Genomic DNA, 27833 nt, shown 5'->3' with positions numbered 1-27833 from the left:
ACTGACTTGAAGTGACTTTGTGGGTACGGAAGAACTACCTCTTACTGTCTGAGGCATGCCTCCATGGAGTACTTAACATTTCTGTTCCATGAGGTCCCTTTTTGGACCAAATCCAAGTAAGGTTAGCTAGAGAGATGAATTTTTTTTTTTCTATGTTCTTCTCTGTGGGCAAATGAGCAGGGAATTTATGGTGTAGGACTCCCCCAGCACTGGGATGTACTGGGCTGCCATGGCTTGCAGAATGTTGTACCTCTATTTGAATGTGCAGCTTCTTTGAAGCTGTATGTATTCTGGCATCGACTCTGAAGTCTGCAAGAGCCTGCTGTTTCTTTTCAAGAGCTGAAAGCAAGGTTCCTTCGTTTCTGAGTTTATTTCCCTGGAAAACCAGTGCAAGTTGGCTGTTCCCCAGCATGCATGGAGGCAGAAGGAATTTCCATGCACCTGTGGAAATCTCACTTCATAACTGTGCTTATTGTTCATTCTTGATGTTTTAAATGCTAGGCATGCGTCAGTAAGCTGCCATTTCCTCATGAGGAAGTTATTTATGCAGTATGGCAGCAAGGTGGGAGAAGAGGACTAAGAGCTCTTCTTTTAAACTGGCTGTAACAGAGACAAAAGTAATTGCCTAATGGGGCTGATAAGTGCTAGAGGAAGAAAGAAAAATAACAAGACAACAGTAAGCTGCTGTGGGCAAATTGCTGAGGGGAGTCCCTCTGTTTCCTTCTTTCTGGTTATACAGTTTTCAGCTGTGGGTGGCAGAGGGAGACAGAAATCATGAACTCTGAAATCTGTGGGATCAGAACTCACTAAATTCTTGAAACTGCTTTTTAAACCAGGGTTGATGGCCACTTAAATTTGAGAAGAGAGGTATCATCCTTTTCATACAGGAAGATTCAGTAATGAATCTGGAAATTAAGGAAGGGAATTCAGGTTTGCCTTGTCTTTGTGTTCAGGTGTCAAAGCTAACACAGGATTAAATGTATCGTGGTCTTCTGCTTGGTTTTGGTGTTGCAAGCTTTCAGAATGGAGGGCAATTAAAATTCTCAGCCTTATTCAAGTAACTGTAAGGGCTGTATTAAAGAAATTTAATTCAAACAATCCTACTCAAGCAAAGCAAGACTATTTTCATGGTGAAACTGATCTGGCTTCACAAACTGCAAGGGAGATGGATGTTCCAGCCCTGGTTTGCATTGCTTGCTAGAGGTAGGAAGGACTGCGTGAAGTTTGGATGAAAGAGGGAGTGTGATGGTCTGGTGTACTGTGTCTATAATCTATTTAAAGTAAAGTAGAAATACTGTAATTCTCTAAGTTGTTTACATGTGCAATAAAATTAAGAATGTAGACTGAGGAAGCGTTTGGGGTTTTGGTGGGTTTGTTGGGGGAAGAACGATGTGGATGATGGCAAGGGAAGCACATGTTTTAGAAGCGGTGGAGACTGCTTGACCAATGGGCTTAACATGTCTGTTATCTTTTTTCTTTCATTACTACTTCTTCCCTCTTGTGCACCAAGAGGCTCTAATAAAGCCATCAAAAGCGTGATATACCTGTTACAAGACTCATTGTTGCAGCATCTCCACAGCAGCAGTAATGCCTGGGAGAAAGGTGCAATGAAGAATGAAGATCACTTGCTTCATCCTTTTTTCCTCCCCACTCCCCTACCCCCACCTCCTTCTGTAAAGAGTGAATCTCCTTCCTCCTACCCACCCCCCACCCCCCCTTCCTGGACTCTGTGTATTACCTGTTTCTTTTTACGCAGATGGGCAAAGGAAGCAGGGTGAGAAGGGAATATTTATAGCTCACCTCCTGTTTATGTTCCTTTCCTAGCAGATGTGATGAAGCTCTGTACTGGTGCTGGAAGAAGAGAAAATTCAGACAGGAATGAAAATTGTGGCAAATGAAGACCATTTGCTAACGTGTAGGTCGTACAAAGTGCTTCCAAATGCAGAGATTAACACTTCCCACATTGTATTGACATTGCCTTTTTTGTGTCCATCTTCTAAGCCTGATTTTAAAACAAAAAAGCTAAACAAAATCAAAGAGGAACAGCACTGCACTTCAGCCAGGTTCTCATTTGCTTGACCTTCATCTGCAGAAACATTGCCCTGTGGAGGGAGTGGGTGTGAAATGTTCTTTTTGGGGAAAAAATCTGACCTCTTGAGTGGGATGTGAGCAAGGTCATACTGGCAAAGAGAAAGAAATGAGTTCAAGCCAGTGGGATTTAATCATGCAAGTGCTTGGGTTCTGGGAGACAAGCTGTATGGTTTAAAAAGGCAGCAGTTTGAAGTTGCTGGAAACTGGGTAGAAAATAGTGTTCAGGGCTGTGGGATTCTTCTGCTATGGTGGCTGTAGGGCTGTTGCAGGAAAACAGCTCCTAGGTCTAAGGGCCTTCCCCGCCGCATTCTCCTCTCTGGCCAAATGTTTGGGGTTTTGCATGTCAGCTTGCTGTGAGAGAGCTGCGGGTGTGGTGTGAGTGCTACCCTTGCAAGAGCAAGTTCTGTTTTATTGTGTACCAGGCTCTCAGACAGAAGCAAGGTGGGTGCCTTGAAGGAGATACATCACTTAGAATTTACTATGCAGATGTATCTGGAGACCATAGCAAAATGTTGGAGAACGTCTTCCATATAGGGTTACTGATTTGTTGAAGAAATCCCTGGTAAAGCTGGGTTCAGTTTCAGAGGAAGATTGAGATTTACTTTCTTTTTTTCCTAAACGGAGATCCTGGAAGTGGGCCAAGGCATCCAGATGCCTCAAAAGAATGGAGGTGGTGAAGAAGGGGGTGAGAGATGCAGGCAGAGATCTCTCATGCCAGACTGGCCCATTTTTATCTCTTCAAAGGTTTCTGAGGAAGCCAGGGAAGATGCTGAAGAAGGCATCTGAAATTAGCAGAGCTGTGCCCGGGTGCTGGCAGCAGCAGGACCTCTCTTTGATGGTACTGTGGGCATGAGGCCTGCTGTCAGGTCTTCTCCCTGCCCCCTTGCTGTCCTCAGGCCCACATGAAGGACTGCTGCAGGCGTCCTTCATGTCAGAGGGCTGAAAAGGTCCTGCCTGTGCTCAGAGCCCTACATTCCTTCATCTTTGAAGGACTTCAGCAACTACTAAAGCAAAGTTTGCAAATGTATTGGGTGCCCGGGCGCTGAGGGGGGTCTCTGAGGAGAGGCTGGGGCTGCCTCAGGCTGGTTCCAGCTGGTTCTGGTGGCCCTTGGTGAGGCGCAGCCCAGCCCCTCGGCCTTGCTGTTGGTGCCTTGGGGAATCTGAGGTCAGAAAGGGGAAAAATGCTGGAAAGAGGAGAGGCATGAGGAAAAAAGTGCGAGGAACAGCTCTGCAAGCGCTGAGGTGGGAGGAGGGAGCGGAAGTTCTGGGGCAGACTCCATCCTGGTGTCCTCCATGGGCTACTGTGGATCTTTCCAGAAGGAATGTCCATTCCCCCCCACCCCTCATGGTGGGGGAAGGAGAGTTGGATCCTGGAAAAAGGGGTGGAGTGAGGAGAAGGTGTGTTAATTTCTGTTTATTATCTGCTTTAATTGGTGTTAAACTGTGGTTCCCCTAGTTGAGTCTGCCATGTCAGTGATGATCGAGTGATCTCCCTGCCTTTATCCTGACCCATGAGCTGTTTCATCTTGCCTTCTCCTGTGCTGTTGAGGAGTGAGAGAGCAGCTGGCTGGGCAGCTGGCCACAGTTACATGTACTTACATCCAGTAGGAGCATATGTAGTGGTGCAAAAATATTAGCTGCTTTGATGAGCTAATCCACATCATGGAGCTTGAACAGCAGATTTCTGGTCCGAACGCTGTTTTACTCTGCATCTTCGCTGCTTTGCAAACATGGCTGATAAGAGGAGGAAGCAAAATCGGAGGACAAAACAGGACCCAATGACTTAAGATGAAAGTACTGTTCTGGAGAGATCAGTGTCACAGACTGAGTACAGGAGTAGAAGTAGCTGGAGCCCTGAAGTGAGGGAAAGATCAATAAATGGAGCTCTTCAGCACTTTTCGGGTGGGTGGTTTGGGTTGCTGTGATTGCTTGAGGAAGCTTGCAGCAATTTTTGTCACAGAGATGCTGTCCAGGAGGTTTTAGGACAAGCACTGTTACAGCCAGGAAGGACATCCAGTTTTTCATGCTGTGAAAGTCAGGGTAGGGAGGAAAGTAGCTGTTGCTTGTTGGAAAAGGTGAGCTGCTTCACTACTGACTTAAGGCAGCCTTATCTAAAGGAGGCTTTTCATAAATGCTGAAATGGATGTTACAGCTGGCACTTGCAAATGTGTCTCTTCCAGATTTCACTCATGGAAAGAAATTTTTACATGGAGAGTGCTCGGGTTTTCACAAAATCTCTGCAGCTTTTGCTGCACTAGTACTCCAGCTAATGAGTTAGCAGCATGTTTTAGACATGTTCTAGGTTAAGATACTAATCTTTTTCCATGCTTGGAGTGTTGGTTTCTTTCTGGACAACTTTTCTGATTTTCATTAGAGTTTGGAGTCCTGGTACCCCTAAGTTGTTACCATTCTATCATCGATGATAATATAAAATGGCAAACGAGTTCTGGCAGATTGTTCCATCTTTTCCTATCAGAGAGCACTTGCTGGTAGCTAAAAGACTGTTTTGGGGTTGGGTTTTTTTTTTGAGAAGGCCTTTGATTAACTTTGTCACCCATCTGGAATTGAAATAGCTATGTTAGGACCTATAGAGATGCTGTTAATTTTTACCTTTGGATTGTCCAATGTAGACCTGGACAAGGCTTTTTGAAGTGCTACTCTTAGACAAAAGAATTTCCCTTCCCCACCCCCCTTTCTTTTTTGGCCTTGTTCCCATAATAATTCTGGGAGCAAAGCTGCATACCCCTGAGCCTCTTAACGTTGAAACAAAGGATTTAATGACTCTGAAAAGTGAATTCCTGCATATGTTCTCTTGAGACCCAGAAAGTTATTCTGGTGCTTAAAGCTTCTAATTTCAGTGGTCTAGTTTTGGTGCTTCTCACACTCCAAATGTCCCTTATTGTGTTGGACAAGTCTGTCTCAACCTGGGTGTAATTATTGCACATTTCATTGCTGAAGTAGTGAGCTGTCATCCATTTGTTTGTCGGCAGGCAAACAATTTGAGATCTGGTCAGCAAAGCTTGGAACAAGTTTCTCTTCTCTGACCCACACTGCTTCAGTCCTGAGCTTCAGCCTTCTGGAACATTTCTGCATAAAGCTGTTGAATTGCAGGCATCAGATAAAGGGTTCAGATAATTCTCTCATCTCAATTTTAAAATAACAGCTTCCCTTAAAGAAGAAAAAAATGTTTCATGATTCCTTAAGCTCTTGCTAACCTTGGATGGCAGAAGATGATATTTAGGTCTCTGCTGACTTTGACTTCATTTGTTCATTTTTTTTCTTTTCCTAACCAACAGAGACAATTTTCTTAGATAAGAGAATTCTGACAGAGCATGTATCGCAAGGCACAGTTCGAACTGCAGGAATGACAGATATGTGTAGTTTAACCAGTGTCTCTTCCTGTAAAATGTAATGTCAGCATAGTGCTGTGGGGTTGATGAAACGGTTGGTTCAGATCTCAATCGCAGTAAAAGAATTATCGAAGAGGTAAAACCTAGGGACACCTCGGCTTTTTGATGAGTCACCTAACACCCTATTCTTTAACTTCTTTTCTTGCCTTTTCCCCTATTCTTGCCTGTATTGTGTGAGGGTGGGAGACTTCTGGAGCTAGCTTCTACCTGTTAAATAGTCATGGCCTTAAGGTGATGTCTTTGCCGTTGCAAGCCGGTAATATCTTTTGGTTATATAGCTATTTTGCAGGGGGGTAAATGCTGGGTTTAGTGGGGTTTAGGATTTGCTGAAAACTGCTACTGAATTTTTGGGCTGCCTTGGCACATCTGAGAGGAAGGGAGACTCTTGATGTGCAGTGCTTCAAAAACAGATGATTAGTGCCACGTAAGAGGGAAGAGTAAAGCAGTGAACAGCACTTATCTAAAGCGCCAGCTCTGCCATGGGATCGGGTAGAACAAGCATATAAACAGTGCTCTGTGGTAGTACTGTCTGGCAGGATGTTTTGTGTCTATCTGTATAAATTCTGCCCACTTACTATTGTATCTGATCTGATACTATTTTTGGAAGGGTTAAAAATTGAAGTTGCTACTTTGAACTACAAAAAGTTTAAACTTCCTATAGAGGCTTCCCCTCCTCGGGTAGAATTTGGTTCTGAACAGTGACTTACATGTGGTGCAGGTTCTGCTCACTGAAGCTCCTGACTTTTTTCATAATACAATTATGATCTCAAGACAGCAGATCTTGATTTGTCCAGGATGTGAAGCTGTATTTGTGTGTGGGGTGGTTTTGAGTTTTAAACCTCTTCAGGTGGAGTGGGTTCCTGGTTGCTAAGCAGTGGCACACAGGGGTGTTTGTCAGTCCAGATGACTTAATATTTTTCAAATGTAAAAACGTAAATTTGCCTTTTGGTTCCCAACACATATTAGGGGGCATGTGTGTGCAACATTGTTTTTGCCAAAACATACAGCTTCCCACTTAACTTCAGTTACAGCTGCTTAACGCCCAGTTCTCTTTTCCTGTTAGTTGCCTGTTTGACTTGACTGTGGGAAGCTGAAAATGCAGTTGCAAGGAGGAAAACTGCAAATGACTTGACTGATTTTCATTGTCAAGACTGAGAAGGCGTGCAAATACAGCACAAAGGAGAGTGAATTTCCAGAACTGCAAATTCATTGACCACCTGGTCCATAGGTCCTGCTTTCAAGACAGACTACTGCAGTTGTAACTATCCTAGACTTGCATAGCAGGCTTTGGAAGAAAAGTTAAGTAGCAGATAAAGCTATTTTAAGAAGATTATTGAAAGCAACCTCACAAAATACAGATGTCTGGACAACTTGGCAATGAAACAACAGCCTGGGTTTTGTTTGCAAACTTACATTGAAATTTGCTTTAAAAACAAGCCCTACCTGTGAGATAATTTATAGAAATTCAAGTTTGGCAGCTGTATTTTAGAAATCAACAAAAGACAAAAATCTCAGACCACAGGAATGCCCATATTGGACTGCAACTGTTGAAGAATCTGAGAGCTAGTCACTGAAGTTTATAGCACCATTGACAGATGAGACCTGGTGTTGCACTGTATTATTTTTTAAAATTGGGCGCTTTTATGCTGGAATTGTAATTTCACTGTTGGGGGAGGATTAGTATATGACTAGGATAACTTAGTCGTAGAAGGCAGACTTTAAATCAGTCTGATTTTAGATTTTCATGAACAAATTAGTCCCTTGCCAAAACTGTAGAACATAAAAACCATTCATGTGCACTTTTTTATTGGGCTTTTATTTATAGCTCAGTATAACAATTTTTGTTTTTATCTTGAACAATTTGTTCTTCTGTGAACAGGCATGTTTACTACTTGTAGCTTAGAGTTTCGATGCCTTCTGTAAGGGTGAGAAGGAAATATATGTCAGCACAGAAAACAACCGAAGAGAACCTCTTAATCCGCAACTGCCTAACCCTCCCCCATTATTATGCTAAAACTTTTTTTTCACCTTTGAAGACTGATGCTTTCGTGTTACTTCGAATTTCCATGTCTGCATAGTAGTCTAATTTCATAAAACTGATTAACTCAGTGTGGCTTTAACCAATACTTTTTACATTAATGGGGAAAAAAAAGCTCGCAGCTGTGCTGTTACACGTTCTGACTTAAAACTCTGTGCTTTGGCCGTGAGGTGTGTAGAGGTGAACTTGGCTGAGGGGGGAAGCCCTACTGAGTGACAGATGGTAGGAGAAGGGGCTGTTCTTGACAGGCGCTCCTGGTTTGCTGTCACCCCTGCGGCGGATGGGAGGAAATGCCTGGCCACAAGCGTCGGGGTAGGTGATGGCAGGAAGGGGGGTCAGGAGGTGGCATTGGGGTGTGATTCTGCCAGACAAGCGTTACTGAACATTTGTCCTTTTTGCTGTTCTTGTATTTTCTAGGTGCATCAGAGGCTTTCTCCTTGGCAGAGTGTGAGAGTGGTCTATTGCAGTACAGTAGTGCCCTCTGATGGTGAGTATTGACACAGAGAAACTTGTGGTTCGCTTTTCACTTGCTAACTTACATCGTGTTCCCTGACCCTTTTTCTGGCTGAGGCTTTTTTGGCTAGGAGGTAATCTCATTTTGAACTAATTAAGTGATAGAGAACAAAGTCGGTCAAGAAGAATTATGGAAATGGTCAATTTGTCTAATAACTGTCCTTACAAAACTGGGCAAGCATTATAAAGGAAGATGTAATTGTGTGCAACTGTCGAATTTTTTTGCCAGACTTTTTCTGGATGCAGCAGTGAGGTCTGTGTGGTGCTTACTGTTCAGGGAGCTGTATGCCCTGTTAACTGCACTTTTGTTATGAAAATACCAGCTACTTGCTCAAGTGGCTGCAAGCACTGTTGCTGCAACAAATAAGTTGTGAAGCCAAGGCAGTTTTGTTCCTTTGTTTAAATTTTGGGGCAGCCCAGACATTAAACTTTTTTGTTAAGGCTGTCATAACACAAAGCAAAAGAATGCACTGGTGGAACTTTTAACTGCAAAGAGGAAGCAAGCAGCTTTGAGATCCCTGCCTGCTTAACATCTGCATGCTGTGCGCAAAGACTAGAGCACTTACGCTGACTGACAAAAGTGGTTAGTAGATCCTGTCCCCAGTAGGGCTTGTTAATAAAGCCTGAAAGCTAATAAAGTAAATGCTTATGGCACGGTTGCTTTCTCTGCCAGGATACTGAGTGTGCAAACACAAAGAGAACATGACTGCTGTGGAGAACTCAAAATAAAGCCTGAAGCTTAAATAGGTAGAAGTGTCGAGGACATCGTAAGGTTGAGAGGATAACTTAAGTGTGTAGCTATTTGCCTGATTTTGTTTTACTTCTCCTGATATTGTGCTTGAAAGTTTCTCTTATTTCTTGCAATAACTTCACCTTTACCAGAAGTAAATGTTGGACACAGAATTCTTTGGCCACACCCTTTTTAAAAAACTGTACTTTGTTTAGGCCTAAGGTATTGCTTAAGTTATTCCTATGCAAGAACAGAGATGTGCTGAAATGCTCATAATCTGTTACTGATGCACATACGGTTGAGTCAAAACTTTGTGGTGTTTGGGTGGAATTCATACCTTAAAGCAACCTCACACTTAATACAGTATGTAAAGCTTTTAAATCCTCTCTGGTCTTATTTAGCGGTATCCCTGGGCAGGTTGTAGATGTCTGTAAAATTAAATGAAATACACTTGTATCAGTAACTTTCTTTTACTTGTCTCATGTATTTAAGTACTGGCTTGAAATTAGGGAAGATTAGCTGAAATGTTAGCTCTATAATTGGTGAAATGTCAGAATGCTTTGTCCACTTAGTAACTTGTAGTTGCCCTCATGTAGGCAATCCACAGGGCTGCCAGAGCAGATGAAAGCGAAGCAGACAGCCATATCGCAGTGTCTTGTTAGTAGGTTTTATTGGAGCTGTCTGTTGCTGTCTGTTAGGTTTGTATTATTGACACGTTCTTCGGATTTTTTTCTTTTTGTTACTTGCCTCTGAGTTCTTCCCTCGCCAGTGCAATAAAAAATCTGACCAGAAGTTACTTGTGTGGGAGGTGATGAGAGGATCAAACTGGAATTATGGTCTTTCCTGCTGATGAATTAGGCAAGAAAATTACTTTTATAAGCTTTTTATAAAGAAAACATAAATTAGCTGTAATTCTAGACTTACTGAGTCAGTCTTCTGAAGGGAAATAACTTGGTCTTTAACACTTCACCTAAGCTGGAAATCCTTGAGAAAGGTTTTGTGTGTGCTACTGTTGCTGCTGACTCTTGGTGCAGTCCAAGCTATTGCGTTTATCACTGTGGTCTCAGTCTGGTCTGCGGAGGGTTAAAATATGGCAGTGCTGGTAGGCACTTAACTTAAAAGCTGGCAGTCATGGAGCTTCAGCTCCCAGTTGAAGCTCCCAGTGTTGTACCAGTGGGGATACATGGAGAAGTGTTGGTGCAGACATATTATCTCTTCTGCTCTGCAATAAACTGGCTCACTGCCTGTATGCTTAAGGTAGTATTTTAAAGAAAGACTGTTTTTCATGTCTTGTGGTTATGTAAGCAGTACATAAGTTAATGCTGTATTATGCTGCTCACAGAACCAACAAAGTAAATACTTAAGTGGCTATTTTAAGCTTCTAAATGTGTTGATTGTTCCTTCTGAGTCTGCTACCGTAAGTGTAGCTAATGCTTATCTATTTCTTACCAGTCTCTTGCTCAGATACTTGAGTGAAAAAATGCAAAAATCTGATAGTTGGTGTCATAACACTTGCTGATAAGGAGCTTGAAATTCTGTCTAAATGAATTGGCAGTTTGCGTTATTTTTTTCAATAAACTGTTGTCTCAGTTCTAAGCTTTGAAACACTAAAGCTACTAAAATCCTGTCAGGTGTTTGAGTCCTGAGAATAGGCATTTATAGGCTTCCGAATACTGGAGCCTGTTAAGATGCTTTAGTCATTTTAGATGTCCATACTTGGTCACTTTCACCTAGTCTTCAAGATGACCCGAGGACCTCTTTGTCAGCACTGGATAGTAATCTCCTGGAGGACGGGGAAAGCCTTTGTATGCATGATTCAATTAATGAAGGCATGTGACAATAAACTCAAAAGCTTGATAGAACTCTTCTGGCTTTGTAAAACTGTACTTGGTGCATCCTTTCTCAACATACATGAGCCTCCCTTTTCGGAAAGGCATGCTGCCCCAAGACTTGTCCTAATATGTAAATGAACCTATGATAAACAAGTTCATCATCTGGCAGCAAATCACTGAAAAGGGAGATATAAAGGCCACTGGTGGCAAAACTTCCTGAACGGTGGCATGCTTAGAAATAGTTCCCTTTGGTAGTTCAAATGTCATTATTTGCTTCTATTTCTACTTGCGTTGACTTCTTTGACCAACCAGGTTCGATGCTAGCTGCTTAAATTGACTTAGCATGTCAACACATGAGTTAAACTTATTTGAGTAGATGGTGTGGTTCGTGTAGTTGGCCAAAGCTACAACAGGTGGCAATACTAAACCAGATGCAGTGTGGGTGGGTGTGACTGCACAGTGCTTAAGACATGGCAAATGCTCTGTGCAATAAAGATGACCTTACATTCTTACATAAGACAAATAAGTAGCGATCCAAAGTGAATCATTTCTAGGTGTGCTGCTATGTCTTGGCAGCTGCTACACTTGGGGGAAATTTTGACTGTTTGTAACTCAGTAGAGGGCATACAAACTTTTAACTTCTCTTTTCTATGTATTGATATCCCAGAGCACACAGAGTGGGCTGTCTTTCTGGCAGTAAAATAACTGGCTTAGAGTTCCTACAGGTCACTACCATAAAATTTTAGAAAGGGGCACTGAAACCTTTCAGAATGCTCTTGTAAAAGCTCCTGGCAGAAAAGGAAGATGTTGTTTTATCTACCCCACTAAGTAATGTATGTCTTCTGAAGTACAAAGTGTATTGATCCCATGGATTTTAGATGAAATGACCTTGAAGCTTAAACTCGGAGTGCTATTCCTACAACCTCATACTCCTGACTATTGTCTTAAATATTTGTTGCCTTGCGGCAAAGAAGGAGGGCAGAACTAAACAAGAATAAAAAGGTTTGAAGTAGGTCCTTCCTTGATGTTTGCTAATATACACAGTTTGCCTTTGTCTTCTGGGCTGTAAATCCTGATAAATTGCATGCTGTTTTGTCTGCCATAGTTCAAAATACTTTGATTCTCAAGAACAAACCAAATCATTATGTGCTACCAAGTTGTGGCTTTTAGATATCGTGTTGCCTTTGGTGTAAACATGATTGTGTTTAGATTAAGTATCTTTTACTTTTCCACAAAACACAAAGTTTTAAGACATGCTGCCAAGTTAATGGTACTGAAAACCTCTGACATGCCTCGGTTTTCCTTTGATAGGCATTATCTCTTGATAAAAGATGAACCACAAATTTAGTCTGTCTTGCGTTCAGCTCATAACTCTGTCTTTCTCTGTGGGATAAATACAGAACTAATGTGAGAAGGTCTGCTGATTTTTCATGGTAAACTTACATTTTTGTCTTCTTTGTAGAAGTGACAGTGGTTTACCAAAACGGGTTACCTGTAATTTCTGTGAATCTTCCATCCCGGCGTGAACGCTGCCAGTTCACGCTCAAACCTATCTCAGACTCTGTTGGTGTGTTCTTACAACAGCTGCAAGCAGAAGACAGAGGAATTGATCGGGTTGCCATCTACTCAGCAGGTACTGTTGTTTATAAGCTAATTGATTTACTTACTTGCCACCTATTTTTGTCTGGCCTTTTGCTTTTTAAGTAAAAGTTTGCTATGGTGTGAGTTATTTGACGCTCCTGAAAAAGTATAAGGTAGAAATGCCACTCCTAGTGGAGGAATGCTGTTAGCTCTCCCTGTGTAATCAGGTCTGTAAAGGAAATCTGACTGTAGAGTGAAGGAGGAGAAACACATTCCTAATGATTAGTTTACAGACATCAGTCCTAATGGAGGAGTTTGCACTGAGTTTCCTACTATTTAGCTATACAACCTGTGTTAGATGTTCTAATCTGTTTGTAAGGAAGTAGGTAAGAGGTGGTACAAGGGAAATCGTACCTTGTGTAGCTGTGAAGGCTCAGTCATGTTTCACTTAGCCTTATTGTACTGTTTTGTTCAATTGCTGTGTCTGATAGCCACCAAAGCTCTGAAACATTGTTACGGTGTCTTTATGACAGTGCCATCAAAGCAGGTATTTCCTTAAAGGTCTTGGTCTGGGAGGAAGGTGTTGCTAGGTTAGTGGTGTCAAAACTGTCCAATACCAGAGACTGAAATAATTTCTAATGCCAGTGGGGAAAGATGAAGGTCACTTAAGTGGATTGTATTGCAAAACATTAAAATATTCACAGTGTGTGGGATGAAGGGAACTGCTTTTTATAAGATGGCTCGAAATACCAAAGATGTAGAAAAGCAGCTGCATATGTAGCTGAGCTAGTATTTGCCAGGTAAGGTCTCCCAGTATATATAAGTATCTTGATAAAGAGTATCGTCTGTGGGAAGACATAGAAATCCAGTAACTGGACTTGGGATGGCATTGCAACTTAGCCACAGCATATTTCGGTACAGTTTGGTTTCTACTCTTTAGTAACTCATCTGTTTGCCTTACAGATGGCACACGTGTTGCCTCTTCTACAGGCATAGATTTGCTTCTGCTGGATGACTTCAAACTGATCATTAATGATGTCACATACCACGTCAGGCCACCAAAGAGAGGTAAACCAGCTTGGTTCTGGTAAACATCAGAAATAAAACTTAGTGTTCATTTCCCTGTTTAATTGCAGTGTGCTTTATTAACTTGTTCAAGAACACAAAGTGTTATTTCTAAAGGAAACCTTGCAGATTCTATTCCTGCCCTTGTAGTCTAATTTAGTGATACCAAGTAATGGGAGTAGTCAGTAATGAAAAGCAAATATTCATTCTGCTCAAAGCCATACCCCTTGTAAGAGGAATAAGTGCAGAAATGTAATTTCTTTTAATTTCAATTTTTTTCTGATATTTTTTCTGATTACTGAAAAGTAATTAAATTTAACTCATTCTGAAGGATTACAGTACAAAATGGGAATTGGATTGAAACTTAGGTTATCTGATTTATAAGAATAAATTGTGCCCTGACCTGACAGTTAATGTTGTTTCCTATTAAGCGTGGTACTTTGAATACTGCAAATAAACCTGGAAACCTTGTTAACTAACAGACAATGAAATAAATGAGACCGTGCTATTACAAGGTTACATTGATTAGAATCAAATAAGAAGGGACTGATTCAAAACCTATGTTGAATCGATAACAAAATCCTTCTAAATTATGGGCTTCGGACACATGTGTAATTTTGAAGATGTGAAAACTTGCAAGAAGCTTTTGAGATTATCCAGAGTTAGTGGCAAAAGCAGGAACTTGGTATTTTCATCTGTCCTCTACTCTCTCTCCTAGGCAACTTTATAGGCTTCATAAAGCACCAGGTTCTTGCATGCCTATACTTACCTCTGAGGATTTAAACAAAAGGACCAGTTTTGGAAATGTTGGTCTGCTTGTTGGCTTGGCTCACAGGTAGTGGGGGATTTCTGTCTACCTTATTTTTCTGTTAGTGCAGGCAATAATGTGAAGCTTGCAAGCAGTTATGTTTCTAAAAAAAGTTTTTAGCCCTGTAGACATGCAACCAGATTAGGAAGGATTTGTAACTTTACTTTGCATGTCCACTTGAAGTTAGATGGTGGAAATACCTTCCCCTATTTATCTGAGTGTTTTCCCTAGTGTTTGGGCCTTCCTCCTTTCAAGCAGTAGATGGTGAACAAAATCATTCATAAGGCAAAAGCTGTGAGGGAACTGATAATGTTCCTTTTACCATCTTGACCATCCTGAATAAAGCAACATGTTAAAGCAAGTTATCTATCAAAAATCGGGAGACTGACCATATCTTCTGGGTCTGAGACTACCCTGGCTGGCTGATTGCTAGGAAGATCTGCTGATATATGCCATCTTCCTCTGTAGATGTAGTTAGCTTTCAAGGACCTTTTTGCAAGGAAAATAATAATGTGTTCTAGAGTTTTATTATTCACGGTATAAAAATACCAAGTTAAAAAAAAAAAAGTTTGACTTGGGGAACTTTGTGCAGCCACTTGTCCTTACTATGTGGGAGTGCAGCATTGGGTGAGGTGCTGTTTCTCCCCTAAGTGTGAGTTAGACTGACCTCCACTAGAGATGTTTTTTTTTCCACGGTCTTGTTAAAAGCACCTTAACAGAAAACTCTCCATTGAGTCTGGGTATCTAAATGACTGAATATTACACACACAAAAAAGTTACTCTCTGCTCTGTCAGCCCACTGCTCAGTGTCCTGAATGTTTCTTCGCACGCTTACAGGACTTCTTAAACCAGAGAAGTAGAGTGAGGATTTTAACAAGGTAACTCTTCTGTTAGCCCCTGAGAGCAGGTGATGATTCAAGCCAAGCTGGGCTAGTCTGTAATTTTTAGTACAACTAAATGAGAATGCAGACATGGTGTCTATTTCTGCACTAGAGAAATTGCTGTCCCGAGGTAAGGCCATTCATATGTCCCACCTACCGAATGTTTGAGAGAGCAAAGGCTGTGTCAGTGAGTGGGTATGTTTTTTGGTTAGCTTGCTTGTATGATATACTTCTTGTGTGCTGGTAAGTGAGCTCTGGGATCTCCTAGGTTACATGAAATTGCAGACTCTGATTCTTTTTCCAAGGAGATTTCTATAGTTAGTTTGTAGTAAAATGAATATGCCCATAAATAGGCCCTGAGATTAGTTCTGTTAAACCTTTCAGCTATTGTTTTTCCATTTTTACAAAATCACTAGTATTTTGGAATGGAAATGCCAGGATGCTGTAATCTTAAATACTAAGTACTTCTTGATGGTCACTTCGGGAGGAACACATGGGGTTTTTTTCTTCATAGGGAAACAGGAGCCTGTTAGCTGGGAGGGGGATTTGGTGTGTCTTGGCGCAGACAACTGAGTGTCTTTCCCTTGAGCTGCTAGTGCTAAAACTTGAGCTGTCCATAGCTGTTTATGTGTTGGTAAAATCGTATTTTGAGAAAAGAACCTAAGGCACAAGCCCAAGGATGCTACAAAAATTAATTTATTAAAAATTATTTCTGTATTTGGTTGATGTAGGGTTCTTATGCTTTGTATGGAAAAACACAAGTTTCAAAATTAAGTGTGTAGTACAATACCACTAGTCACAACTGTCTTACAAATTGATTTCCTTTAGGAATCCTTTTTGTGTTGAAATGTGGGGATGAAGGCAGTTTCAGTTAGCAACCCAGTTACTATCTCGTCTTAAATACTGTGAGTGAGAATTTCATCGCCCTGTAGATGGCACAGCAGGGTGTTACCCAGAGAGTGTTGGGAAACATTTCCTGGCATTGGTACTCAAAATAACGATCATAAGACTGCATATTTCTGGGGCCACTAATCCAAGGTGTTTGGTTGCCATCATCAGTAACTATGGCTGCTGACAGTCTGTAATCTAAATTTTGACTGTTTCTTGACAGCTGGTGTGATGGATCATACTACGTAGTTCATTTGTCTTAAGTCTTGTATATAAAAATGGATCACAAGTAGCTGTTGATAACTAGCAAGCGTAATAGTATGTATCTCTTTTTCTTATTCTTACCAAATTTTAGAAATTTCCAATAATAAAGCCTGATGTTCTTTTGAAGAAATTACACTTTCTTAGTGTGCTGTAGCTCTTCCAAAGGCTTCTTGGTTGAAAAGATAGCTTCATACTCTTCCTGTAGAGATTAATAGCAGTTTCTCAAGAGTATGTAAGAAGTTCTGTGGGTACACACTTATAAATCAGTCTCTTTCTTTCCTAGAGCTCTTAAGCCATGAAAATGCAACAACGCTGAATGATGTCAAGACATTGGTTCAGCAGTTGTATACTGCCTTGTGCATTGAGGAGCACCAGCTGAACAAAGAGAAGGAGCTGATAGGGAGACTAGAGGAATTGAAGGAGCAACTAGCACCACTAGAAAAAGTAAGAAGTTTCTCATTGTATTCTACTTACCCGCCAAATGCAGCCTTAATTTATTTCAAGGTTTTAATTAGGCCCCTGGCATGCTTCAAATAGCATCATCTGCTTCAGTGATCTTAAAACTAACTGTATACCAAATCATGTCTGTTTCTGGTTTCGGTGGAAGTGTTTTGTTTCCTTGCTTTATGTAACTGGAAATTATTTTGGTAGTAAATAAAGACTGGGGATAATGCAACAGAAAATCTCTAAACGTAGAGAAATAAATACTTTTGCAAGGCATTCGGAGCATGCTCAGTGCAAAATATGGATGATAGCAAGATAGTGATGGAAAGGAAGTCTAGATTTGTCTGCATAATCTAGACTAAAATCATATGTTTCAAACCACTTAACATGAATATAAATACAAGATGCTTTTTTTACATTATGTCTTAATTTTACATTATCTCAATTATTTTTGAGAGTACAAGGTGTATGCTTTTGTCTTGTGCAGGTAAGGATGGAGCTCAGCAGGAAAGCAGAGAAGAGAACAACCTTGGTGTTGTGGGGAGGCCTGGCTTATATGGCCACTCAGTTTGGGATTCTGGCCCGCCTCACCTGGTGGGAGTATTCTTGGGACATTATGGAACCAGTCACCTATTTCATCACCTATGGTAGTGCCATGGCAATGTATGCTTATTTCGTAATGACTCGCCAGGTAGGACTTGTTGTACTGACACTTCAGTAGAAGACTTTTTTTGAGCTCTGCTCCCTAGGAAAATAGCAAAATTTTGCCCATTAGAGGTAGCTTTGCCCCTTATCCTGTCAGAACCTGGGTGCCACTTGATTTGATTCGCGCTCTCCAGAATGGTGGTGTATGATTGTGGGGTTTTCTGGTCGTGGTCATTGGTGATTTCCTGGTTGTCTTACTGTAAATGCTTACACATGTTCAGTGATTTGACTGCTTTAGTTGTACAGGTTCATCTACTGACAGATAATGGTTTTTGCATGCCCACACATGCAGCCTCATGCCCACTGACTTGCACCAGAGGCATCCAAGTGCTGTGATTTGTGTCTGCCCCAATAAACTATGGGTTGTGAGGTACCTTCTGAATTTCAAGGAATCCCACCTCTGACATGAGATGTTGGTCTTTTTAAAGAGACAAAATTTCAGGGATCTTGCTGGAAATGCTTTTGTTCAAGTGTTTCATGGATCTGGTTTCCCATCCAGATAAAGGATCCTTCTCTGGAGCCTGGTAGTTGTGACGGACTGTGTGGATTTTCTAGTACATGGTTTGTCTCATCACTCCCATTTAAACTTCATAATCCCATCTAAATAATGAGGCGGTGCCTCAGAAAGTCTCTGCTGTCACAAGACCATCAGAACAGATGCTGCTGCAGGTGTTCTAGCATGGTGTCCCAGGGGTCTGTCAGCTGCACATTTCAGGGGCTGAGGACATGCGTGCCCCTGTCAGGGGGCTGCTAAGTGCAGTTGGAACTTCTGCCGTGTTTGGAATCAGATCTGGTGTTTTAATTGCTATCTGTATTAATTAGTATTTTTTCAGCCAGATCTTAGTATCTTGGTGTTTCAAGGATGATGTGATACTGAATGCAGCTTTTCTCCACCTGATAGTGCTGGCCATTGGGTGTACACCAGACACCAGAGGTGTGGGCTGTTCCAGTGCAAGGGAGAGTTAACTTGCGCAGGCAGACCTGTGCTTTGGAGAGGCTATGTGGGATTTGTTCTGAACAGATCTGCTGCTCCAAGTCACCTGCATGCTCTAAAAAGCTGTGGCTTTTTGCGGTAGAGTATCCCTGGCAAAAGCTGTGGTATTGGGTTCTTATTCTCCCTTGCATAACTTCATTGAGAGATGAACTCATGAGCAACTATTGTTGCTTTAATTAACCATTGCACATTTATGATCTTAAGAAAAAGTATGGGCCATCTTACAAAGGCTTTCTTATGGTATAGCTTTTTTTCCCTTTCTCCCCATAAACTTGTCACTTGATTGAGTGAGGGCTTAATTGCTGGCTGGGGTCAGCCCACCACACTACGTGAGCTTAGACAGTGCTGTCTGGTTTTGTGCTTTCACTGACAGAAATTAGTCATTCTCCCAAAACACACCTGATATATACTGTGCTAACTGTATCCTGTGTTGCATCCTGTTGTGGCTTTATTCCTATCTTCTCTCCTTTTTTGTTTTTAGGAATATGTTTATCCAGATGCCAGAGACAGACAGTACTTGTTATTTTTCCATAAAGGAGCCAAAAAGACGCGATTTGATCTAGAGAAATACAATCAACTCAAGGATGCAATTGCTCAGGTAACAAGATTTTTTCCAGATGACAAAGAAGCTACTGTTTGCTAGTTCTTAGCTGCTATTAATGGATGCATCTCAAATAAGTTTGGATATATCTTAAGTTTCCAGTGCATTTTCTTGTCATAGCCCCGGTGCAGTCACTGATTTGGTGTTGATCTGCCCAGGAACAGAACGACTGGATGTGTAAATCAACATGAAATGGTTGCTTATATCTGTTGGTAAGGGGTGTTTTGAAGCTGCTGGCAAATCTTGAGTTGCTTCAGGCACTTCATGCCTTAGAGGAGGCTAATTCAACATTTTCTTTCTTCTCAACTCCTACACACCAGATGGATTTAGTGAGGAATGAAGACTTGCATCCATTCAGTTAATGTCTTCATGACATAAAACTTCAGTGCACTGGATTGCAGTCATGGAAAAGAATGTTCCAAATACTTAGCTGTATTGTTAGAGGCAATGGGGACAGATTTCTCATATTCTGGGGGTAGGCACTTTTGGCAGACTGTCCATGTTGTGGGATCTGCTTAACAAAGGAGTCGAGTGGAGGTCTTTCATGATGTTTTGGAGAGCCTTTCTGCAGAAGGATGGCATGAGCAGAAAAAGCAGAGCTACCATGTTCTTTTTTACAGCTCTGTATCATTCTCTGTTTATTCTCAGGCTCTGGAAATGACAGAGTAGGATATCCAAGGCACGTTGGAGAAGGAGCTGTGCAAGGAGTAGAGGGAGGTTGGAGCTAGGCTCTCTTTGTTTCATGAGAAAACCCAGAAAGACCTCTGGGTTTTCTCATGCTGTATTGAATACAAATACCCTTGGCTAGCCGTATTTTCCTGGAGCTTTTCTTTTAGAATCAACCATTTCCATTAATCTAGTTTGTTTCTGTTTGAGTTTGGGGGTTTGTTTGTTTGTTTTACAATAAAAAAGGTTCCAGTGAGTTTCTGGGGGGTGAAATCTTTCCTGCCATGTTTCTTTTAACTGGCTGCATGTAGAGAAGTTTAGAGAAGTATAGAGCAAATGTCTTTAGGTGCTGAGAATGGCTTTCCCAAATACAAGCCTGTGACTTTGTTTTACTTTTTGTAAACTTCCCTTCTGGACAGAAAAACAAGGAAATACAGAAGAGTTTTGTATTCTGTAAAGGGGAGTGGTATTGGAGAAGGTGTATTGGGAGCTTGTTCTTTATAATGTGTCTTTTACTTTTAGGCAGAATTGGACCTTAAGAGGCTTCGAGACCCACTGCAGGTTCACCTGCCCATCCAGCAAATTGATGAAAAGGACTGATCAGCAACGAAGCTCTGAACCCCGGCAAAAAACCTGTTCATAGCTCTTGCCTTTTTAATTAAAGCATTGCAGGTGGAAGCTGGGAGGTTGTGTTGGGGTGGAGGGTTTTTACCTTTAATCAAGACAAAGGACTGTAGGGGGGAATCTCTTAAACCTGAAGATGGGACATTGTGGAATGTTAGTTCTGAAAAGGGCTTGGCAAATAGTCACATTTAAAAACTGTCTGAATGGCAATTGTGTACAAATACAGGATTGGGGAGGGGGGGGGGGTCATGAAAAGAGTGTAATGTTGGGGTGTACGGATGTCTTCTTCCAGCTTTGCAGGGTCTGCCTCTTGATAAAGACACCAGCAGCCTGCTTAGCTTTTTTAATTTTCCTTTACCTGATTCAGATCTCTCTTTCTCTCTCTCTCTCTCTCTCTCAAAAAAACACAAACAAACAAACAAAAAACAAACCCCCCAAAAAACAAAAACAAAGAATCCAAGCCACCTGGAGCTATGGCTGGTGATCAGAACTTGCACTCCACGCCATTAACACGCACACTTCTGATCAGACCTGGTCTCTTTTATAAAGTTACTACAAGACTGCTTTCTACTGGAAAACCATGAGCTTCCCCTCCCAGCCCACCCCATGTGCTCCACTGACTTCTTCCTTTGCTTATTTGTAGCACAGATTGGTTGTAGCCAAGTGAGAGAAGGAATGAGTTTTCTTCTGGACATTTGATAATTGACATTTTTGGATTATTCCATAATAACTATATAAACTTTGTGTTCCAATGCCCTTCAGTTCCTTCTAGAAATCAATGGCAGCGTTGCATGAGAGGTGTTTTGGGTTTTTTTTATATTCAGTCTTAAGGGACAGAGATTCCCTTCTTCTACCCCAATCTGATAGCCACCTGGACTATGAAATTATGAAGGATTAAAGGATTGTGAAACTGTTGCGTTGTCATGAGTCCTGCTTCTAAATGGAACAGTTTTGGAACATGGAATAGTGAAAATTTATATTTGAGTACTTATGTAAATGGGATAAAAGGCCTTATATATGTTCAAACCATTTTCCTTGCCCAGAGGCTTTTTTCAAAGCCTGGGGCTCTTAAAGTGCAAGGCACAGAACTACTTTAGTTCTCTAGCACTTTCCCCTAATGAAGTAGCTTTGAATGAACTTTGTGTCCACAGGTCAGAAGTTCTTAGGAGTGGCTAATGACATATCTTGTTCTTAAAAGAAGTAGAGGAAGGAAAGTCAACCCATTGCCCTCTCTTCTAGCCAAGGCTGGCTGATCTCTTAGCAGATAAAACATCTCTTCTTTCAAAGCAGGTCAGTCTGCTTTAGCATCCTGCTGATAAATACTGTGGAGACAGGATGAAGGTGGGAGAAGGTCACTAAGCTTTATATACAGAAAGGCTGGCTGCTTTTTGATGTTTCACTACTACTTCTCACTGTGTCATGGAAAGAGGATTCTGGTTTTTTGGAGAACCATGTTTTTAAAAATATAGGAAAGAATAAACAAATCAGTATTAACTAGACGCCAGGTGCCTTGCAGATGTGGAAACACAGCTGGGATTGCTGCCTCTTCTCACTCAATGGCATGTTGGACTGAATGGGTGCATGTTTCTAGTTTGTTTTTTTTCCTTCCCCTTTTCCTCTGTCTTTCAATTTAATTACATTGTGTGATTATTTTTTATCTGTTTTATCCTGTTTGTGTGGTGAGTTTTAAAGGGAAAAAAATGAACACAATCCTGTAGCTAAATCCTTGGTGTGCGTTTGGGATGAGGGAGGGAGCATGGAGAAAAATCCTTTAAAAAACAAACAAACTGAACATGTGTAAAATCCTGTATCATTTATGAAATATGTATAAAAGAGCAATGTACTTCTGGAACAATAAATAACTATTCAATTTTTGAATCGGTGCTCTTGAATAACGTTATTTTCCCCAGCTGAGAAGAGAATATTGTGTGTGGCAGTTTGTCACCTGAGTTTCCTCCATTTCTTTTTGTTTAGGTTGTTTCTTCTTGACCTTATATCACTGAGGCTCCGGTGATGCAGATCATAGCTTTCCTGAAGCAACTTGGATGGAGATCTTGCTGTCATGCCTGGCTCTGTAACACAGGGATCTCAGGAGCAGTTGAGGTGGTGAGGCAGAGGTAGAGCTACTTGGCCTAACAAAGGTTTGCCTTTGTTTGGCCAGCATAGTAGCTCCACGTGGAGGCTGACAAAATCTGGAGATGTGGCGTGCTGCAAGATAAGGATATGTACGGTTGTGTAATACCTAGCAACCTAAAAGGTACCAAGTAGAGTCAATGTATTTCTGTATTGCATTCAATTGCTGTTTCAGTGGAAAAGTGAAGTTTTAAGCTTCTGTCACTTTCTTTCTGGGCCCTTGAATGGCTGTGGTCTGATTTGTCATGATGACTTATTGTTTGTTCATTAACTTTGGGAGTTAGCAGATTGTACTTGGTCCTAACTTTATGGGATGTTAGGATCAGACATCTGGAGCCAGAAGGTTTTAATCGTGTTCATTGACTGTTTTAAAAAAAAAAACAAAAAAAACCCCAAAAAAACAAACCCAAACCAAAATGCATGATCAGCCAGTTCTTCAAACAGTCAACTTCTGTGGTTTTTAAAGTTGGAGGGGAGGGGCTAGAAGCTGTTAGTCATTGCGATCTACCTTTAATTGCTGCTGAAATTCAGTTCAGCAATGCTGACAAACCCTCTTCCTCCAAGCAGCTGTTAGTCTGCTGCTGTGTACAGATGAGCTGTTGCTCTCCCTACACAAATTACTTGGATGAGTTGCATAAGAAGTTGTCGCATCTTTGCATCCAGAAGAACTGAAGACTTGGACGTCTAGCACCACAATGTCTATTTCGAAGGCAAAAAAATGGTGTGGCAGAATTATTCCTGCACATGCTGTATTGTTTGCTAGAGATGATGCAGGAAAAGGAGTAAAATTAGGGTTTACAATTGTACCCTAAAATATGGGCTGTCGAGTGGGTCTTGTTAGTCTGTACCCCTGCAAGATTGTTGTCTTGCTCCTCTGCATCACCAGTGCACACATGGTCTCTGCCAGGGGTGGATGATAAGCTACAAACCTCAAACTCATTTTGGTGCTTAGAATCATAGAATGGTTTGGGTTGGAAGGGACCTTAAAGATAGTCTAGTTCCAACCCCCCTACCATGGCCAGGGACACCTCCCACTAGACCAGGGTGCTCAGAGGCCCACCCAACCTGGCCTTGAATGCTTCCAGGGCATCCACAACTCTATTGGTGTTCTAGTGCCTCACCACCCTCACAGTAAAGAATTTTTTTCTAACATCTAATCTAGATGTCTAAATACCTAAAAAGCTTCTGCTTTTGTTTTGCTTGAATGCTAACATCGAAGGGAACGGTGATGTTTGTTTGCTCTACTGAGATATACTGTTGTAATCAACGTCAACAAACTCTCTTGCAATAGCTATTTCATGCCTGGAAGTCAGGCAGGTAATAGTCCTGTGCCACTGGCAGCACTTTAAGAGCAGGCTGTGCTGCCTGAATCTTCAAGTAATGCCACATTCCGTTCTTAAAGTCCTGTGAATGATCAGCAGCGGTGTGCATTGCAGTGTTCAGATGCTGCTTTTTCTGTCAATTTTGTTATTCATTTAGTTAACCTCTCTTCCCTGTCTTGCTTGAGGGAGCTTTGAAATAAATACGTGTCAAGTTCGAAGTTGTCTGCAGAAATGTATTGGGTTCCCTTTTTGCCATGCCTGCAATGCCCTACCTTGCAAGCACCTCCAGGAGAGGTGTTCATGGCTCCTGTTTCCTGAAGAACCAAGGTGAAACCTTTTTCCTTTTCTACTGTAACGCTTCCTACCTGGCAAGCAGTGACAATGATCAACTTGCTACAAGTTCTTACACTTCCATGTTGGCTCTAAGAGGGTTTGCATGATGCTCTGAAGCTATTGTTGGCTGTCAGACCTTGGCACTATGTCAGTCAAGTGAAGCTAGCCAAGCTCTGAGCCAGTGGAACAGTTTCTTTGATTTTCTGTGCCTTTTGTGTGGAGTTGTAAATGCAAACTGCTTTCTTCATGCTACATTGTATGACTTCATTTTCATATAACAAGGGGATTTTTATATCTTAAGTATTTTTCTACTTATTACAGTTATTACATTTTAAAGAAAAAAATCAGTTTTATTTCTATACTGACATTAAAGGGGCGGGGGGGGGGGAAGGTAACAAGTAAAACAAACTGCAAGTTTAATTTTCATCCTTGTATCTAAGCCTTTCAGTTGGTCAGTCATGGAGTGGTTTGGGTTGGAAGGGACCTTAAAGATCATCCATTTCCAACCCCCCTGCCATGGGCAGGGACACCTCCCACTAGATAGACCAGGCTGCTCAAAGCCCCATCCAGCCTGGCCTTGAACACTTCCAGGGATGGGGCATCCACAGCTTCTCTGGGCAGCCTGTGCCAGTGCCTCACCACCCTCACAGTAAAGAATTCCTTCCTAATAACTCATCTGAATCTACCCTCTTTCAGTTTTAAGAAATGCTGAGTCATTGTGGCTCTGTAAAATTGTAGAAGATGGATCTGACTCTTTTTGCTGCCCCTGACTAGTTTTGCCATTATGGATATGCTGTTTATGCCCCAATTCTTCCACCTAGAAATTGAGAAACATGGAAAACATACTGGGTTCTGTAGGACCTGTGGAAAAACGCTGTCAAAACAGAGTTCTGCAGCACCGAGCTCCACTAAGGGAAAGGAAATAACTGCTACTCTTTGCTAAGAGTGAGTTACTTGTCTGATTTTAATGGGGTCCTGGTGTTTTACTTTTTCTTGTGTAGACTTTGCTGGTACTTCACTGAATTCATGCTCAATCCCTGATCTGAATAGCCCTTCCCATTGGCACTGTGTCCTAGGACAAGTTGTTTACAGCAACATGGCCTATCTTTAAGTCCTTGACTTCTGTGCAATCCATCTCAGCAGCCTGTCAAGGCGTATTGTGAACATACATCCTCAAATCAATTGCAGACAGGGATTCTGTCATGTGTGTCAAGTTCTCCTCTCTCCCAGTGGCAGGAAGTGCTGATTAGCCCTTCCGTCTGCTCCTTCTAGGCAGGCTGCAGGAGTTCCTCCTGCACCAAGAGTTGTTCTTCACATACTTTGCTTTCATCAAACATCGGTGTGTCTTGAGAGGTGGCTCTGACAAAGACAAGGCCAGCTTCAGCGAACACCAAAGCATCTTTCTTCAGTAGTCCATTACAAACAGAAAAATTTGAGTTCCTCGTGTAAGGATGGCAAAGTCTCCAAATCTCTGAGAGGGGCAAGAAGTGTGGTTGCCTCCTCCAGAATTACCCTTTCTTGCATTAAGGATAGACATACCCAAGCATAGAAAGCAGCAGGTTTAGACAGTCCTGTTTCTTGTGTACCAAAATAAAATCCCAGCCCTGTATTTTAATATTGTCTTTTATCTGTGTCTTTTAACCCACGCTTATGCCTACCTTCAAGAAATACTAACTTAATCCTGATTCTTCTTGCTTCTTGGGAAGTCAGGCTCACTTGTCTTTGGGGTGGGGAAGAGGAGGTCAGGAACAACAGATTTATCACATCTGCCTAGAGAGTGCAGGCCCTTGCAGCATCTAGAGTACTCCATTGGAATTCTATCTTCTCCCACAGAGGGTCTGTTTGCAGGAGGGTTTTTTTGTTTTGGCCCCTTCCCCTCTCCGAAATAATTGCTGCAGCTCCCCGAGGCATGGATTTGCAGTGGTTTACTGTAATACAGGTTATTATTGGTTGACAGGGAACTGGAGCTATGTATGTCACCCAAAATAACTTCTGAAGCAAAGAGAAAGTACTGATAGAGGAGTTGCCTCTGGTTCTTCTTCTGGAAGACTGAGATATTCTTTATCTGTCCTGTGGATCCCGAGAATGTTTAGAGGCAGGACACTGAATCTTCTCTAGTTTTAGACTGCTTCCTTGAACTAGATTTTATGGTGATTTGGATAGTGTCATCTCTAGGAATGCTGGGGCATCTTCTGCTTTAATCCATTTTGGAGAACTTGTTAGGGCCTGTCTGTGCAACTTGTGAGGCTCAAAACTGCCATGATGCTGTTCATTTTCGTATGCTAACTGTCGGTTATCAGTCCTACATAGTTGTTAAAACGTTACTAGCGTCAAGGCTAATACACCACCTAAAAAAATAAAAGTAGCTGATAATGAAATGGTTTGGAGAAATACACACACCTCTAACAAATAGAAAATTCAATTCAAGCTTGTCAGTTTTATTTACCTGGGATCTTAAGTATGAATCAATCTCTCAGTCAAAATCACAAATACAGCTTCCTGTGGGTTGTGTATTATTGTCCGTTCAATTTTAGTTTGTCTTCTGGGAATTCACATAATCACCTTTTGAGGGTTATCTGCCATGCTAGCTTTGCGTAGTGAATTTGTTTTCCTTTCCTGTTGTTGAAAAGCTTGTCTGGTACTGCATAGCTGTCAGCATAATATAGCCACAAAGGGTTTTTTTACTTATTCTTTTGGCGGGAGCAATGACAGTAATTTATAAAATTGCTTTTGTTGTTCCCTAGTGTCATTCACTGCAGAAAAAGACTGCTCTGTTGGGGTGGAGCAGAGCAGCATATTGCGCTTCACTGCTAGGGGAGCACCCAGAGGGAGGCTATTGAGAACTTTTTGTCATGTACAATGTCTACGAAACAGGCAAATACCCAACTCCTTGACTTGTGCAGACTCAATATGAAAGTAACAGAGCTATTTTTTTTTTCTTACTGGAATTTGAAGCTAGCCCATCAACCTTGACATTATTCTTTACACCAACCTGCTGATAGAAATGCAGCGTGCAAAGGAAATGAGGACATGCTTACACTTGCTTCATAATGCAATTGCTGTACGCTTAGCTGTACTCTTTGCTGATGGAGAGCTTTCTGCCTGGATGTGATTTCCTGGAGGACAGCTGTACAACCATCGTTTATAAGGACCTGTAGATGTGTACGTGTATGCATATGTAAATCTGTTCTGTATGATAAGAGCTACAACAAACGGGATGAGAGGGAAGATCCCTTTCTGCTTATTCATTTTGCCCGTGATATCTCTTGCTGCCAGTTGTGGTGCTCAGTCTGCTTTAGTAAGGAACAGGTTTCAGTGTGCTATATTTCATTTGTAGTCAGAGCTTGTGGTGATGACTTGTAACTCAACCTAATTTGGTTGGAACTGGTAAGGCAGAGGCTCTCAATTACTCTCTTTTGCATGGAAGTTAATTTAGTAATGTTGGATTGCTTGACTTTTGGTTTGTTTATGTTTTGTTAAACATAGAGATCACAAGGCTACTGCAGAAAAATTTGCCTTGTGTGATAATCTTGTGGCAATGGTCAAGTTATGTTACAAGGAGTGGAAAGGGTCTTTGTGTAGCATAGGAACAGCATATTTCCCCATGGGACAACAGTCCTTCACTTTGACTGATGTTCCCATTGTAGCTTTGCTCTGAGCACTCGTTTGCAATCTCTGCTTGGAAAGTTCGGTTCTCCTCCTTGGGCCACTATTTCCTGCAGTTAAGGTTCTCTAGCTGGTGTGTTCTGCCTGTGGGAAGCCATGAGGTCTTGACTTCATGGAAGGAGCAGAGATAACAACAAGCACCCATCTGTTCTTTTTTTCCATCCCTTTGGGATATCCGGGTGTCCCTGGTTAGAATTCTTCTCCAGATAAGATAGGGGAGGTGTCACTGTGGGGCAGTCAGGCC

The 27833-nt window shown here is 41.6% G+C and overlaps 1 protein-coding gene across 3 annotated transcripts in view; it reads left to right on the top strand.

Annotated features, from left to right (window-relative positions):
* The window catches only part of MCU (mitochondrial calcium uniporter), a 91557-nt gene extending 71030 nt beyond the window's left edge, over positions 1-20527 (top strand). The window contains exons 1-8 of one of the 3 annotated variants that reach the window (XM_056352109.1): positions 6683-7851; positions 7957-8026; positions 12077-12247; positions 13159-13263; positions 16385-16545; positions 17033-17236; positions 18726-18842; positions 20038-20527. In XM_056352109.1, the coding sequence (XP_056208084.1) occupies positions 7759-7851; positions 7957-8026; positions 12077-12247; positions 13159-13263; positions 16385-16545; positions 17033-17236; positions 18726-18842; positions 20038-20154 (1038 nt within the window). In that variant the 5' untranslated portion in view covers positions 6683-7758 and the 3' untranslated portion in view covers positions 20155-20527. Of the gene's footprint in view, positions 1-6682; positions 7852-7956; positions 8027-12076; positions 12248-13158; positions 13264-16384; positions 16546-17032; positions 17237-18725; positions 18843-20033 lie in introns of those variants that run through there. The other 2 variants (XM_056352107.1, XM_056352110.1) reach the window with 2 other exon arrangements.
* The last annotated feature ends 7306 nt before the right edge of the window (positions 20528-27833 follow it).

Source organism: Falco biarmicus, chromosome 9, assembly GCF_023638135.1.
Source record: "Falco biarmicus isolate bFalBia1 chromosome 9, bFalBia1.pri, whole genome shotgun sequence".
NCBI lineage: Eukaryota > Metazoa > Chordata > Aves > Falconiformes > Falconidae > Falco > Falco biarmicus.
Note: the sequence above shows the minus strand (reverse complement) of the source record. Positions and strands in the feature narration are given on the sequence as shown.